Raw genomic sequence first — 15,947 nt, 5'->3', positions numbered from 1 at the left:
CGGTGCTGCCATTCAGGAGCTGTGCCACCTTGGGTGAATTATTTCATCACCCCATGCCTCAGTTTCCCTGGGTCTAACGTGGGGAGGACAGCAGCCCCCATCCCGTGGTATTGTAGCAAGGGTTCCAATAGCTACAAAATGAAAGCACACGCATCAGCGCCTGACACTTGCAGTAAACCGACTGTTAGCTACTCATATTCACAGCTCTCGACAGATGCCAAGGACTCCCCAGAGGGTGCGTTTGGCACACCCTGGTTGGTGACAGCAGGCCCCACTGACCTTCCCAGGGACACTGTTTGCAGAGCAGCTCAGCTGAGCATCGAACTGCTTATTGGATGGTCCATTAGCCCAGCGGGTCAAAGTTGTCCTGGGGACCACAGTGGTGCCTTTGACTGCTACTCTGCACTGCACAGGCCTCCCCGCAGGCTGCTCCCGTTACCCATGATGCTCTTCCCCTCACCACCAGACTCACCTTCTACTCAGCCCACGCTCAAAGGGACGTCTTCAACCTGTCCACCAACAGGGAAAGAGGTCTCCCCGGCCAATGTTCTCAGAGCTCCCTGGCCCTGTCCTTCAGACACACGTTGTCGTGTGTAATTACCCAGTGCCTGTATTTGTTTATCGTCTGTCTCGCCCACTACACTTGCCTGCAAGTTGCAGGACAGCAAGGACCCCCTCTGCTCTGCTGGCACACAGCTGGTCCCACTTAGTGTCTGTGGAGCGAAGGAGTGTGTGGGGGAGTGCATGAATCGATGGTGTTCGGGAGAGGCAGTAGAGAATAGTACTTGAGAACAGAGGTTCTCGATTCAAGCTGCCTAGATTCAAATCCTAGCTCTACCCTGACTGAGCAACTTCGCTTCCTGAAGCCTCAGCTTCTATATCTGTAAAGTGGGAGAGAATAGGAATGCCTATATCATCGATTCCTTATGAGGATTATAAGCATCAACCCCTCTTGCAGGCTCATACTGGGACCTGGTGCATAGCTAGGCTAACACTCCATAAATGCTAGCTGAGACTTATTCATCCAGATCGTTGCTAACGTTTACTGAATGCTAATGAACAAATGTGTCTTCTACACCGTACAGCGAGAATGCTCCTCAGAAGTAAGGATGGAGACTTGATGTTGCTTACTTGGGACGCATTATCAGGAGGGAACTGTTCTTAGAGAAGGCTGTCACGCTTGGTGAGGGGAAGTTCACCGGAAGAGGAAGACCCTCAAGTGAGGGCGTGACCACAGGGGTTACAAACACAGACTCAAACAAACCCCCCCTTGTGAGGATGGTGGTGGAGCAGCGGTGTTGTGTTGTTCTAGGCAGTAGAAAGAGCAAGCTGCGTAACATAGATCCTGCACACAAACAAGCATGCCTACTGAATGAAGGACAAGACAAACGTATAGGACACCCAAGCGCTTGGGCCAAGCCTTCTGGAAAGGTTGTATGGTGCAATCATGCTGCTTGCAGGTGGCTGAAAGAGTGAGCTAGTGAGTGAGCCTGGGGACCACCAGCTCCCTGACCTCAGCAGACCACCCCCTTCCCCCGGACCACCACCTCACCTGTGACCCGGCAGCCAAAGAGCTCCAGGCGCAGAGCGATGCCCGAGTGCCAGGTCTGGGGCCGGATCCTGACGAACCTGGTCAGCAGCGGCGTGTGGAGCTTGTTCAGAACCACCTCGGTGGCATCGTTGTTGGCTTGGAAGACCTGTGACAGGAGATGCGAGACCACCTTCCTGAAACCCCTGCGTGTAGCTTCGTCACCGGGCCAGTCTTCTCTGTCTGACAGGGGTGGGAAAGGTCTGCTGAACTCGATTTCCCTCAAGTTTAAAAATAATCAGTGGGTTTGTTATTTTGGGCACTTTGAGAAACATTGTGAAAAAAAATTAATTTCTCACGCTGCTCTATCATGAAAACAATAAATGCTTTTCACAAAAACTTTGGAGGGGAGAAAAATGTTGCCTCTGGGCTGGGAGCGCACAGAGGAAAGAGGCTGGGAATGAAAACACTTCAGAAGTCGAGAAAGAAGAGTAAACAGAGCGTCCTTTAAAAATAGAATGAGTGTTCATCTTTGGGGGTAGCAGGCCTTCCTCAGTAGTATGAATTTGACACTCGCATGTCAGACATACAGAACATTTGCAAGGTGTCTTATCATTGTACACTGCTTCACAACGGATTTTGCTAGTTACTCAAAGGCCTCCTCTGCTGTATGAGTGGGTGAGGGGCACCGCCTTCCCCCAGTGCCCCTGTGTCAATCAGCACTTTCACGGTTCACTCTGGTCTTTGTTGTAGGGTCAGGGCTATAGACAGTCCCTTGGAGTCCCGCTCTGGCTTCCTCTAGCTGCAGTCCCCGCCCTGTAATGAAATCCATCCCTGTCCCCATCTGACCAATGCGTCTCTTATGGGAGGAAAGGCTTTTCAAAGGAGCTTCTGATCCAACATGGCAGAAACAAGCCCTAGCTTACCAGATGGCTGAAATCAATAACCACCATATGGAACGTATGTTTTTGGTTGTTTTTTTTTTTAACATTGTCCATTAAGAAAACACACACCAGTAATTGGAGTAAGTATATGTGGGTGTCTCTTGGTTCTCTGGATAAGGATGAAGGGAAAACCACCAACCAACCAACCAACCATTCAACCATCGCTGCTAAGTTAGACCTGGCCTACCTGCAACAATCAAGTGACACTCGCTGCAACAAGCAGTGATTTCTCCTGGTAGAGGAAGTAAATGCTTCAGCTCAGGACCCCCAGACCATGCTTTGCTGGTGGAACACCCGCAGGGCCAGGACAAGAATGAGGAGGCCGGCATAGCGAAGCACACCGTGTGGAGGCAGTCATCTCTATAGCACCCTGCGAGGGTTGACTATCCCCATTTGATTATGAGAATCGCGAGGCTCTGAGGAGTTTGCCTGAATCCACGGCCCTTGCTGTGTCTGTAGGCTTTCAGCTTGTAAAGTTTCTCAGGCTGACCCTCACCCCTCTTTTTGCATGGGCAGTATTTTTATTGATGGCTCAGACTCATGGAGCTAGAGTAGTGGTCTGGTGCTTTCTCCCGGTGTAAATTTCTAATCCCACTTTAGAATGACCTTGGGCAATAGTAAAGAGTAACACAGATGCTTAGAGCCAACAAGAACATCGTCCTTTCTTCTCCATGAAGGGCAACTAGGAACTCTGCCATTTGGCAGCCTTGAACCCTCCCCCTTTCCCATTGCTAAGGTTAAGTGTTAGGGCCACTTCATAAGGGACCGCTGAGGTTACGAGACTGCATACCTTTGACTGTCAAGCGAGGATTGTGGCTTGCTCAAGACAACCGGAGGAGAGGACCGAAGAAACAGGTCTGCACTGGCCCCACCATTTGCAGGTTAAGCTCTCTGTCCCTGATGTGAACCATCGAATCTGGGAGCTTCCACCCAGTTGGCTGCTCCCTCCCCTCCCCCCTTCTGAAGTTCTTCTGCCCTGGGGGTCAGTTCCCTTCTCTGCTGCTCTGCTGGCCACCAGGAAGACACGGGAGGACCACTGAGCATCCTTTTCCCTCAGGTGCTATTCTGCTGCCTCCTGCACTGTGGCTGAGGATGAGAAGACAGGGCCCTCAGGACAGCTGTTGGGTCCCATGGATGAGTTCTGTGGGTGGTGCCCATGGGTAAGCGTCTACGTACTAGCTCAAAGGCTGGCAGAGGGAACCCACCCAGAGGCACCTCAGAAGACAGGCCTGGTCATCTGCTTCATTTTCTGGGCCACACCCCAGGGGGGTCGTTTCTTCTCTGTACACATGGGGTCCTCATGAGCGTGACCCACAGCAACAGCCGGGCAGTGTAAGGAAAGAGATGAAAAGTGACGGCTGGGAGATGGCCGGCGGGCACAGAGCTCAGCTCCCCCTGTGACTTCCCAACCACGGAGAAGGGTGCCCAGCTGAACGCCCTTCTGGTCCCCATCGTTCGGCTCCCTCGGGCTGCGAGGAGGCAAGGGAGGAGGAACTGTATCTGAGGACAAGAGAGAAATCCGTTCACCCAGAATTCAGCATAATTTCTTCTCCGTTGGCAGGGAAGTGACAAACGCGGCACATTGCTTTCGAAGGATGGGTGCTGTGAGCAGCAGGCCCCACCACCGGACTGCTCCTCAGGGGAAGGTGTTGGTGGCTGTGCGTGTGGCCTCCATCCTGAGAGGTGCAGAAGCTCCTTCATACGGGGCGGGAGGCGGACTTTGCCACATGAATACGTAATTGGACTTTTGAGAGGATCTGAACTTTTACCACAGCTGCTAACCCACAGCACAGACACCATGCGGATACCGTTTAGAAGCACAGCACGTTTTATGTGTTTTTAATATCCAGCTTCATCTTATCTGACCCCTTCCTTTCTCAGCCTTGGCAGACGCTGTCAATAAACCCTTTCTTCTCCACCCTCAGTAAGGAAACCACTGCGTCCTTGGACAGACTTGGAGAACGCTGGCTTTCGAGGGAGCGTGTCTGCGCGTGGGCATGTGGGTGTGCACGTGGTGTCCCCTAGGGCCACGGGTGAGCTTCCTGGATCTTGGCCAGCCAGCGGTGGCACTACTCCGGAAGGGAGACCCCCTCCAGGATTATCTACCTAGGCAACGACCTGGCCGCTCAAACCAACTGGGCTCTGCCATTCATTCCTCTGCACTCACCCTTCTCCCACACCCAGAATCAACTGACGGTGCTTTTCAGCAAGGCTTCCAATTATTCTTCACATCCCCCAGGCTACCTCCCCTTCCTTGTTTCTGCTGTGCTCTTGGCCTTGTGCTCATATCTGCCCTCTGCTCTGGGGACCCCTGGTGGGACAGCACCTCCCTCACGTTAGTCAACCTATCACACACCTCTCTCTTTCCCTGTGAGCGTGGTGGAGTGGGCCGAGGGGAGGCCCAATAACTCAAGAACATCACTGCACAAGGAGCCAGGGCACAGGCTCTGCTGCTAATGAGCTCGTAAGTGTGGGCAAGGATCTCTACCTCCCCTGGGGCCCCAATTTCCTCTCCTGCTAAATGAGGGGATTGTTGAGTTGATTTCTCGGTCCTTCCCAGATTCTAAGGCTTTCTTAGCTCACCGTTCAAACTGCCCCAAGAGCATCCACTTAGTAATCGGGGCATTTCGGGGACACGCTGTCCCTTATAGTCTAAGTGCTTTTAAAGACAAGTGCTGTGGATTTTTCTACACTTCAGACAGTGCCCAGGACACTCGGCAAGCATTCCACTCTTAAGGAGAATGCACCTGGTTGTTGAGTTGGTTCAATAACAATTCAAATTATTAATAGCAGAGAGTAATGAATCACAACGCCTTGGTCCTTACATGTTGTCTTTCGCCCAAAGATATCAAAGTGCAATTTATGAAAATCCATTTTTAATGAAATATTAAGCAGTTTCTATTTCTCCTGGCCCAATGGACTTACAAGGTCTCTATTTTTCTCTCTGCATCTCCCTATTTATAACTGGGAAATGCTATCATATATTATACATCTTTATGACTTTCTCAATGCTTCTGCGGTTTCAGAAACACCCTTCATATGTTTCCCTGAGATGGATTCTTGGCTTTCAGTCCAGTCTAGGCAGTGCAAGGTAAGGGGCTGTGTGTGTGGCAAGTGATGCCAGGAAACTCGTTTTATTCCCTCTTCCCTGCGGACCCACTGAATCACTAGAGGCTAATCAATAAGCCTTACATACCCTGGTTTTTCCTTCAGAAAATAATGTCAAGAGCAGCCTTATAGACAGATGCCAAGGTGTTCCTGCCCTCACCTGCCCTCTCTCTGCCGGCTCTGATGCCCTCGCGGCACCCAGGGTAGATGTTCAAGCGAAAGCTAAGCCACAAATAACTAATGGGTCTTCGGGCCACTGGGAGGCCTCAGGTTCTGAAAGCCATTAGGTCCCAAGTCCCATCTTGAAGCCAAAAAACTTTCAGGGGATAACTTTGTGGAGAGAGAGCCCCAGTGCTGAGCACACCCAGTGGGCTGTCAGTGTGTTTCACATCCAGATAGGCATCGACCAGCCATCATGATCACATTTTCACATCTGCTCTAAGAGCTGATGTCACAGTGGGCCCACCATCTTTTCATTTTAAAAGGAAAGTTCTAAAGTGGTTGTGGCCAAGGGGACCTCTGTATTGTTGTTTTTTAAGAGATGGGGGTGGTGTTGACTGCTGTAATTATTAAAGAAACACACACACACACACACACACACACACACACACACACACGCACGCGCGATACAAAAGAAGCTGTGTTGACCGCTAAGAGATCTGTTAGTGCACTTCTGATAAAGGGGGTTTAAAAACAATGCAGGCCACACAGTGGGTGGGTTGACCCATTTGGCACCTTGCTGAATTCTGAACATGATCCAACATTTTCCTATTGATTTTTGAACGCTTTGTTTTGATTTTAGTAAGACAGAATCTGAAAACCAATACCATATCTCGGGCTTTCTGATTTGTATCTCTGGGGGTTGGGGGGGACAGGGGTCACCTACCAACGCAATAGGTTGCTACCCACCCTCCCACTTTGGTTTTCACCCACAGGCCCCAGGAAAGGACACTCAGCCTGCGTGACCACGTCTGTGAGCCTACTAGGAGCGGGCGCTGTGATAACAATATGCAAGAGAAGAATACAGGGAAACGCATACAAGCCATCCAGCTGGAAGTCATCACAGCTGCTCTCCAAGGCTCTTGCCCGCTTCCCACCCCACTTCTCATCCCAGCCACCCCTCCCTTGCTGACCCTCCCTTTTGAGCTCGTCAAAGACCACACACTGACATCTGCAGGCTTCTTCTTCGTGGTTGTTTGCCATCCTGCTCACGGTGGCCCCAGACCGACCCTATAGGACAGAGAAGACTGCCTCATGGGGTTTCCTGGGCTGCGGTCTTTACCAAAGCAGATGGCCAGATCTGCTTTGCTGAACCTTTGCTCTCGCTGAGTTGCTGGTGGGTTCGATCAGCTGACCCCTCTGGGAACAGCCAAGGGTGGACCCACTTTGCCACTGGGGCTAGGATTGGAGGGAACATTTTCTGCCTGCCTAAATTTCCTCTCTGTTTGCCACCAACACTCAGGTGCCCAGGACAGGGTAGGAGCTATGAGTCATCAGTCCTTCCTGGGGGCGGGTGGTAGTGAGAGGATTTCTGTGGTCTCTGGGTGGCTCAGCAGAGGGAGGCAGGTAAGCAGGCGGCATTATCTGGCCATGTAACCTTCCTAGCAGAGACAGACCCTTCACTAGACTGGCGCAGCCTCACCTTACGGGACCCGCCGCCCGCTGACTGGAGCAGGGCTTCAGTATTCTGCCTGCACATGCCTGTCTCTTCATTACCTGCAGTGTGACCTACAGTTTAGCCCGACGGCATGGTAAATATCTGAGCGCGGTCAGCTCCAGGGACTGCCCAGGAGGCAGGGAGTTTTTTTCAAAGGACAATACCATGCTGGAGCCCCGAGGTGGAAATCGTGTGCGAAGTGTTCTTCTTCCTTTTTAAAAAATTAATACATATTTCTCTCCACTGACAAATGCTTCATCACGTCCATAGCCCTCCTCCCCCATCTTCTTGGCACAGACCCTCCAGGTGGAGGAGAACAAAGCAGGCGGGAGGGAGAGAGGAGGCGGCAGTGGGGAGGGCGGACACCGGGGAAAGCCAGGAGCCCAGTTCAAGCCGAGTCTCAGCCACAGGCACAGGGAAGCATCCTGATAGCAGACTGGCCGGCCTATCCTCCCTCGCTTCCTTTGCATTTCCCCCCAAACCAGCGACCGGCTCCACATGTGAAAATAAGCTATTAATCCGAGAATGCCATCCTTCTTAATTAGTTGGTTGCACCAACTAGGCAAAAGGGGGTGTTACACTGGGGGAAACTGATGTTAAGGTAATGGTCCCCCACTTCCCTGTTTATAAATTATGGGCCTGTCAAGTTCTCTCTTGAAACTCCCCCTTACCGATTAAAAAAAAGAAAACAGAATTAAAGCTGCTTTCATTCTAGTGACTGGGAGCTTAGCCAGATGCAGCGTCTGAAGCGATGGGCCTGAGTGTATGTGTGTGTATGTACAGGTTCCTATATACACATATGTGTGTACAGACACATACATATGCATCGTGCATGAGACGGAGAACAGAAACAGGGCCCAGAATGCTGGCTCGAAGCCCCGCTCAGGTATGCCTGGGTGACCTCCTCTGGCCTCCTCCAGGGCCGGGCTGTTTTGGTCATCAGACAGTGCTCCGGACATAAAGGGAGAGGAGAGGAGAGGAGCGGGAGCGTGTCATGGCTGTGGAGTGGGGGGGTTGTGCGCATCCCCAGCTGTGTGTGTGCCTCGAGGGGCCCACTAGACTCACTGCAGGATTAGGTTACCCCCAGGCGACAGTGAGCCCAGGAACACGGCATGCTGACAGGATTAGGGTTTCAGGATTTGAGACAGGAAAGCATCAGGAGAGGAGAGGAGGGTAGCGCAGGCAGGGATTTGGGGCTGGGGGTGGTGGCAGGGAGGGGGCAGGAGGGAGCTGCTCCAAGCAAGGACCCGGTTGATGAGGAAAGACAGTGTCCCTGCAAGGGTGGAAAACACTGCACGGACTAAGCGCGGTACCAAATGTCTACGGAATCGCTCCTGCAACACTGCAACACGCATGCCGACATTTCTAGAAGGTGGCTTAAAACTCCCAGGTGGGACAGAAGAACGTGGAAGTGTCTGGGGAGTGAGGTTCCCAGGCATGCCTGCCACCTGGGTTCTTCTCCAGATGGAATCTCAGCGAACCACAGCACAGGGCAATCTAGCTGTGAGGCGCCCACTCCAAAACTCATCTAGACACACTGGCGTTGGGGCAAGAAGACTGCTTCCACAGCCAGCCAAGCACATCACAAATCCCACCTCCATCTCCTGCTTTTCTCTGTCCCACTGGCCTCTGTGCATCGGGGTTCAGGGCGGGGTGGGGGGAGATTGGCCCCGGGAGCACAAAGACGTTTGCAGCACAGCTGTGAGCGCCAGGGAGGCTGGCCTCGGCTCCAGGAGACAACCGTTCACTGGCCCCTGGGAATTGGGTGAAGCCCGTCTCGGGAGTCTGAGAAGGAAAAGGTTTCAAGCTTATGTATAATGAAAATGTCCCTTGAGCTTCCTAAGTGCAGAGGCTAAAGGTCTGAGCTCATCCCATGGCAAATGAAGAAGGGACAAACTTAATTACCTAGGACACTGGGTTCTCCTCCGTTATGACTGAGGGGGGCAGGTGGGCTAGGGGAAGGAACTTGACCATGGACAGGGCACTGGCCCACCTTAGAACATACAGAGCCCTTGTGGGGTGGGGGGCAGCGCCATCACAGCCTGCATAACTCAAGGCCGATGCCCATTTCTAGCTCGGAGTGCTGGTCCCCCCTCATCTTGTGCAGACGACAAACAAAATCCTCTCCACCCAGAGGGAACGAGAAAAGCTAGTCCACTCATCAAGAGGTTTGGCTTTGTTCTTTTCAAATGATTCGATGAAGGAGCAATTTCTCCGTTCACAAAAGAGGGGGGCCAGCGAGAGTCCAGTGTATAAGGCAGCTCAGGTCCAGGCCTCACCAGATGTAAAAGCAATGCCCGGATGACCCACAACCATGCTTTCCAGACCTGTGATTCGGAAAGAGGCAGTGTCTTCTTTGTGTCTACAGAGAACCCTCCGGGCTCAGGGCTCCAGGCGCCTCGTCCACAGCAGCGAAGCCTCGTCCCTCTCGGGCAGATGGAAACGCCGAGGTGGGAGCGGGTTCAGGAAGGCCTCGCCAGGGTCCCCTGTGGCGAGAGCCCTGAGCGGGCAGTCACACCGCTCCAGGTGTTAGCCAACTTGCCTTCTTGCCTCCCGATTGTCTCTGATCATCTCGCTGGGGTTTCCAACCTGCCCCCATGCATTTGAAAACGATTGGCTTTCATTTCAAAAATAAATAGAGGACCGAGAACGTTTGAAGTGGAGTGTTTGCTTATTTGTTTGGAAAGGATATGGCCAAGTCAAACAAACAGCAAGTTCTTCTAACTCTACCTCCCCACGATTCTAGGAAGAGGCCCAAACGCAGTACGGTCACGCAGGCAGCCCAAGCTCGGCTGGGGCGGGCCTCTGATGTCCACGGTAGCCGAGGCTCTCGGCATGAAAATGCACAAGTCATTGCCAGTGGACTGGCTATCTGGGAAGGCACTGTCTCTCTGAAGGCAACGTGACACGGCAGGCCTGGGTCTGACCACGGAGAGCACTGCCTTGGAAATCAAAGCCTGGCAACCAGGCGCCTTCAAGGGGGACTCCTGAGGTCCCCTCTGTCCCTCGGGCAAATGACTTCGTCTCTGAGAGCTGCAATTCCATAGTCTGGGAAATGCTGTTAAATGCTGAAGTGAATAAGCCGGTGCCTGGGGGGCTCAGGAGGCCCTCCTTACAGTAATATGTTGAGCTCAGTGCATTTCTGTCACTCATTACTGGGTCATTCTGAGAGCGCTTGGACCCAGCCCGACCTCATTCCTGTCCCTGCATCCTCAACCTGCCCATCAGCATTCAGTGAGCAGCCCCCACACTGTTATCCCAAATTTCTCCGTAATACATCATGGTAGCGCCAGGAGGCTGTGACCAGGGGCCAGGTAGTCAGAGATATATATGCTCACAAGAACAACAGTCTCTCCGGGTGCCACGTCCCCTTGTCCAGACAAGAGACCCGGTCCCTGCTCCCTGGCTCAGCCTATCCCTCCAGTGCACACTCATGGAATCAGCATCTCTGAGGGGGCAGGACCTCGACCAACCTCCATGGCTTTGAGATCAGCTCATCTTTTGCCACGTACCCCCTCTTGGTCTGTGTATATGTAATTGGGTCTATAATTATAGGTATACACACACACACACACACACACACACACAAGAACCAACTACTATTGCATTTACAACATTATGTCTATGTCTGGGGTGTTATTCTACAGCTGGTGAAACCCAAAGCAGTAGTTTTTGCTTGTGGTTTCTGAAGAAATGTATGTGAGGCAATTTGTATAATCTGAGTGAGCACATGCGCTGGAAATGGGTTCCATCAGGCGTACAAGCTCTCTGCCTTGTGGTTATGCCATAAATATGGATAAGGAGGGCCCGCCCTCTATGAAAATCATCGGTTCCATATTACGGCATGTGGAACTGGATGAGGCCTGGGGATGTGCCGTCCATGTGGCCTGCATCACGGGGCTGCATGTGACTAGGATGCTTTTGTACCCCGGAGATGGTCTGATTGCCTTTCTCATAGGTTGCCACACTGGTACCTGTTGGATGAAGAGGGACCAAGAAGAGGCTGGCTCGGTGGGTGGAGGAGAGTTCCTTAGTCCTTTTTGCTTCGTGGTAGCAAGAAATCATTCCCTTAAAGGTGTTAACGCTTGCCTTAGCCCAGCCTGGGTTCAAACTGTAAACAATGTTTTTGCCAAGAAATAGCACAGTCACACACACACACACACACCCCCCCCACCTTGGAGCACTCATTAATCTTGTTTTCCTCTGGTTTCTCCAATTCCCTAGTCTTCGGTGCACTGCATCAGTGTTGGCAGTGACCCGGGAATTGAAAGGAAGTTCCCACATTTCTGCCCCAAACATGCCCCTCTTCACACCCTCTGCATGTTGAAGCCTTCCCTCTGTACCGCTGAGCAAAACGGGCAGCTGCCCCCCCACCTCTGATGTGCTTGGGTTCCAACACCTGCCACCTGAGTCTCGCTCTCAGGCCCGTCACTTAGCACCAGCTAGCTTGGCGCGATGCCCACTATCCAGCAGCTACAAAGATTGCTCACGGGTGGCACCCGGGGTGGACAAAGCCTCTCCCCCCACTGCCTCCTACTGCCCTCCTCACCTGGCCTCCCCCTCATGGCATCAAATCAAACTGCGGCAGACTTGACAAATCTATTTGGCACGGCTCACTCAACTATTTCAACCCGCACGGGTTGTGACGCACGATGAACAGGGTGGAATCTGCCCATTAAATACAGACATTGGGGGATCTGCTAAGGAGGGGCAACAGAGACCATCCTGCCAGTGGGGACTGGGGTGGTCTCTCCCACCCCCCACCGCCCCCGTGGTGTGTGAGGGAGAGCTAGGGGCTGAAACCTAATTGGCAGACTCTGCTTCCCTGTCTGCTCTGGGTACCCGGAGAGTGAGCGTGTCCGGTGCAGACAAAGTGGCTTTTCCCGGCTCCAGCTTCCAATATGTGGACGAGACTGCGTCCCTGAAACAATTCAAGTTACCTCTTGCCTTCTAGGGAAGGAACTGTAGCCAAGGGTGGGAGAGTAGCTGAGAGGGGTTGGGGGTGTTTGGGTGGTGGTGGTTAAGAGAGAGAGGTATTCAACATAAAGACATTGAGAAGGAGGGTTCTAAAGCAGACCACAAAGCTAGGTTCACTTCTGAGGAAAATCTTCCTGAGAAGAGGTCCGGTCCGCGGGCGGAATGACTGCAGGGGCAGAGCCAGGGAGGGCTGCAGTCTATCAAAATGTGCAGTGCTAAGGTATTTCCAAAAGCAGATTTCCTACAAATGGTGTTTAAAATAGCATCCCGGTCCATCTGCGAGCTTTTAAAAGGAGCTTAGGCTATAGTATCCCTCTGGCCGGAGCTGCTTAGTCATTGAGCTTGGAGGGGGTGCTGGTCAGGTGAACTGCCTGCTCCTCCCCAGGGACCCACTCTGACGCTGTGGCTGGCCCTCACCTGCCTGAGCAGAGCTTCAGGGTTCTAGTCGCCTCCCCTTGAAACGGCGTGTGGTGCGTGTAGAATAGGGCTGAGGGCTCAGCGCTCCCGGCACCCTCTGCACTCCCCACCGGAGTTTGGCAATTCCTCCTGAAACCAGCACGTCAATGTGGGGAAGCTCCTGATTACCAAGCATTTCTCTCTTTGTTTCTTTCTTTTTTTGAGACCTGGTAATCTCTAGAAGCCATACTGCTCAGGCGAATGGTGCCATGTTACTATGGTAATCTTACATTAAAAATAATAACAAACCTGACACTTCAAAACTCCTGTCTCCCTGGTGAAAGAGCAGCAGCATTAACAGTCAGGGGTTTCTGGGCCAGGAGTGTCCAGCTGCACTGAGAACATGCTGGTTTGGGGCAGGAGCTGAGGGGACTCCCTTTGGGAAGGCGCTGGGGCACCCTTACACTTGGCCCCTGGCTCCCTTTTGGACGATTCCCAACAAGGCAGACCCCAATCCTGGTAGCGCTGTGCCACGTCGTAAGAGGAGAAACCCATTCTCTACCTGGTCACTTCCCTTGCCAGAAGGATGGAAGGTATCTGGTCATTCCCACACATCAGTCAGCCCACCAACTGCCCCTCTTGCAGGGCCACCCTGACACACCCTCAGGTGAGCCCACCTGCTGCTTCCACTAAGCCCCCCATGGACTTAGGGGGGTGGCGCCTGCACAAGCAGCTCACTGCCAGAAGGCCATGCTTCTTCAGAGCCCCGAGCCCCACCCACTCATCCATCCATATGTACAACAAAAGCCTGAGTCGCCCACCCAGGGCCCACCTCCGGGCACCACCGCCAACCCTGAAGGCACCAGCCGGGCGCACTTGGGGCCTCGCTGCCAAGCGTGATTGCCAGCTCAGATCCTGTCTCCTGGCCACACCGAAGCTCATCTCATTATTTATGGTCCTCTTTCTTCTCGGGGGCATTGTGATTCCCTCTCAGGATTTGTGCCCTTTCATTTCTAGACCCCGGTAACTCCTGAACTGCAGCTTCATGCGGTTTTGCGATTGTTTGCCCAGCATGAGAAGGGACTCAGGCCATAAATGCTCAATGACTCCGGTGTGGGGAGACCCGGGCTGGGAAAGCATTTTCTCCTTCATTGGCAGTCAGAGAGTGCACTGCAAGCTCTCCCTCACTGCTGTGCAGCGGGGATGGCAGCCAGGCTGCCGGAGAAACAGCGTTTTCCAATCATTTAGCATAAGAAAGAATATTTGCAGGGCAAGCATCTCCCTTGCCTCATCAATTATTTGAGCCAAGCTTAGCAAGGCCTTCTCCCACCAACCCACGTGGAGCTGAGTTGAAGCTCCTCCGGCTCTACCTGTTCGGCACGCCCTGAGGAGGGCACGGATTTACCTTGTGGTTTTTGCCATGCCGGTACATCATCCAGTCTTCTCCGTTGGTACTGACTTCCAGCTTGTAGGACTTGACGTAGTACCCATTCTGGGTCTCCCTGGAAATTGCCCCCTGTGTGGCGATGGCCGTGACCAGGGTCAGAAAGCGCAGGTCCACCTGGGGGAGAAAGGTGGGTGAGTAAGGGGCCCACCGGTCCCAACACGGGGCAGCATCCGGACTTTCATTCAAGGACACAGCTCGCCACTTGTGACCGCGATCCCCTCATAATGTACTTGTACTTGGTGTCAGCGTGTTGCTCTGATGCCTTCAAATCACAGGCAGGTGGGTGGTCCACTTATTTGCGTCTAACTCGAACACCTTGAGCACGCACTTTGAGTCTTTGTTCAAACTTGAACCGACCGTATGACGTGTGTCTTTGAGAAACCTCGGACCATCTAGAACTACGCGCTCTCTCCCCACGACATGGAGACCTGCCCTGGGTGGGGAAAGCACTTGCTGCTTTCAAGTAACCATGACTGGATCCACCCCACTCCACTCCGGGCCGATTCAAGCCAATTCACTTAGGACACTCCAGTTGCAAGAGCTGCAGCTCACGGCTCCCGCCCCCCTCCTCTGCCCCCTCAACGCCATTGTATTTTTAGTTGTTCGGGTCATGAAGGGGTCAGAGGGCCTTCAGAGTCTGTCCAAGCAATTAGGCTTATGCACCAAGTCCTGACCTTGTGCTCTATGGCCCCGCCCCCCTCTCCCACCACAACACTAAACCCATTTTGAAATTGCCAGTTGTCATCCCTATGCCGAAGCGCTCCTTACGTGTTGACCAAAATTTAGCCGAGTCCAACATCAACTTCGGCAGGCACCTGTGGGATGGCTACTAGTTGGCTCAGCAGTCTCGAGCATTCAGAGAAGCGCGTGACGTCAAGCGGCCTATTTGTGTGACTTCACAGGTGGAGGTGAAGTCACACAAAAGACAGGACGTGATGAAGGTCCAGGAAGAAGGAACCCAATCCGTGGAATGTGTCGGAGAGCTCCTTACTCCTGATTATGCGGGAGAACTTTCTGGAGGCTTTGCAGGTTGAGAAGGATTTGGGGGAGATAGGCAAATCAGGACTCCCAGAGGCTGGTCAGCAGCCTTTCTGCCCTGCCTGTTGTCTTCCCTGTGATGGCCACCTTAAAGCAGAGGTCACTGTGTTGCATCAGAGCCAGGACAGGCTTGTCAGTGGCTCACAAGGCTGACCACCGTGTGTCAGAGAGCAGTAGCTGCTGTAGTCTGGCACCAGCGGCTTGTTCTTGCCTTGCTTACTTCTTCCCAGGGGATGCGAACCGGACCCAGCGGTCAGGCAAGGGGAGATGACCCATCACACATGGCAAGCCTTATCCAGAAGGAAAGCAAACGTGAGTCCGCCAGGCAGCTGTGGCCTGGCGTTCCTTACTGGTGGAGATGCATTCTCCCGGGCTGCTCGGCCAGCTGTGTACAGAATGCCTCTTCCCAGTCAGGTTCTCCCCAAATAGCCAAGACCAAGAGGTGCTTCATGCTCACGCTCACACTTCAATAAGCCTGCTCTGAGGAAGATGCCAGACACCCCACCCCTGGCCAATCTCTGATGCCATGAGTGAGGAAGGAAGATCTGGATCTATAGCGAATGGTTTGGGGCCTTCCGTCATGATCACAAACAGCATCTCCTGCCTCCTGGCCAAACGGCTCCTCTAAGGCCTGGTCCTCTCTGCACAGGCGGATGGAGATGCTCGCCATTTCATCCAAGCATGTAGGACACGGCCTTTCTATCGAGTACACACTTTTTTTCTTTTTGAAGTGAATGAACCAATGATATTGTTTGCTTTCTTGGTACCCTTCCACCACTCTAGCTGAGAAACCACGCCCCTGCCTGATCAACACACACACACACACACACACACACACACACACACACACAC

The 15,947-nt window shown here is 52.9% G+C and overlaps 1 protein-coding gene across 2 annotated transcripts in view; it reads right to left on the bottom strand.

The window, feature by feature from the left end:
- Positions 1 to 15,947, bottom strand: part of NRP2 (neuropilin 2) — a 129,797-nt gene that overhangs the window by 60,824 nt on the left and 53,026 nt on the right. For both annotated transcript variants that reach the window (XM_004701554.3, XM_004701557.3), the window contains exons 7-8: positions 14,016 to 14,171; positions 1,553 to 1,697 (exon numbers count right to left, since the gene is read on the bottom strand). In XM_004701554.3, the coding sequence (XP_004701611.1) occupies positions 1,553 to 1,697; positions 14,016 to 14,171 (301 nt within the window). The remainder of the gene's footprint in view (positions 1 to 1,552; positions 1,698 to 14,015; positions 14,172 to 15,947) is intronic.

This window comes from Echinops telfairi, unplaced genomic scaffold (genome assembly GCF_000313985.2).
Source record: "Echinops telfairi isolate 266 unplaced genomic scaffold, ASM31398v2 ScPeMD7_3;HRSCAF=10, whole genome shotgun sequence".
Lineage (NCBI taxonomy): Eukaryota > Metazoa > Chordata > Mammalia > Afrosoricida > Tenrecidae > Echinops > Echinops telfairi.
Note: the sequence above shows the minus strand (reverse complement) of the source record. Positions and strands in the feature narration are given on the sequence as shown.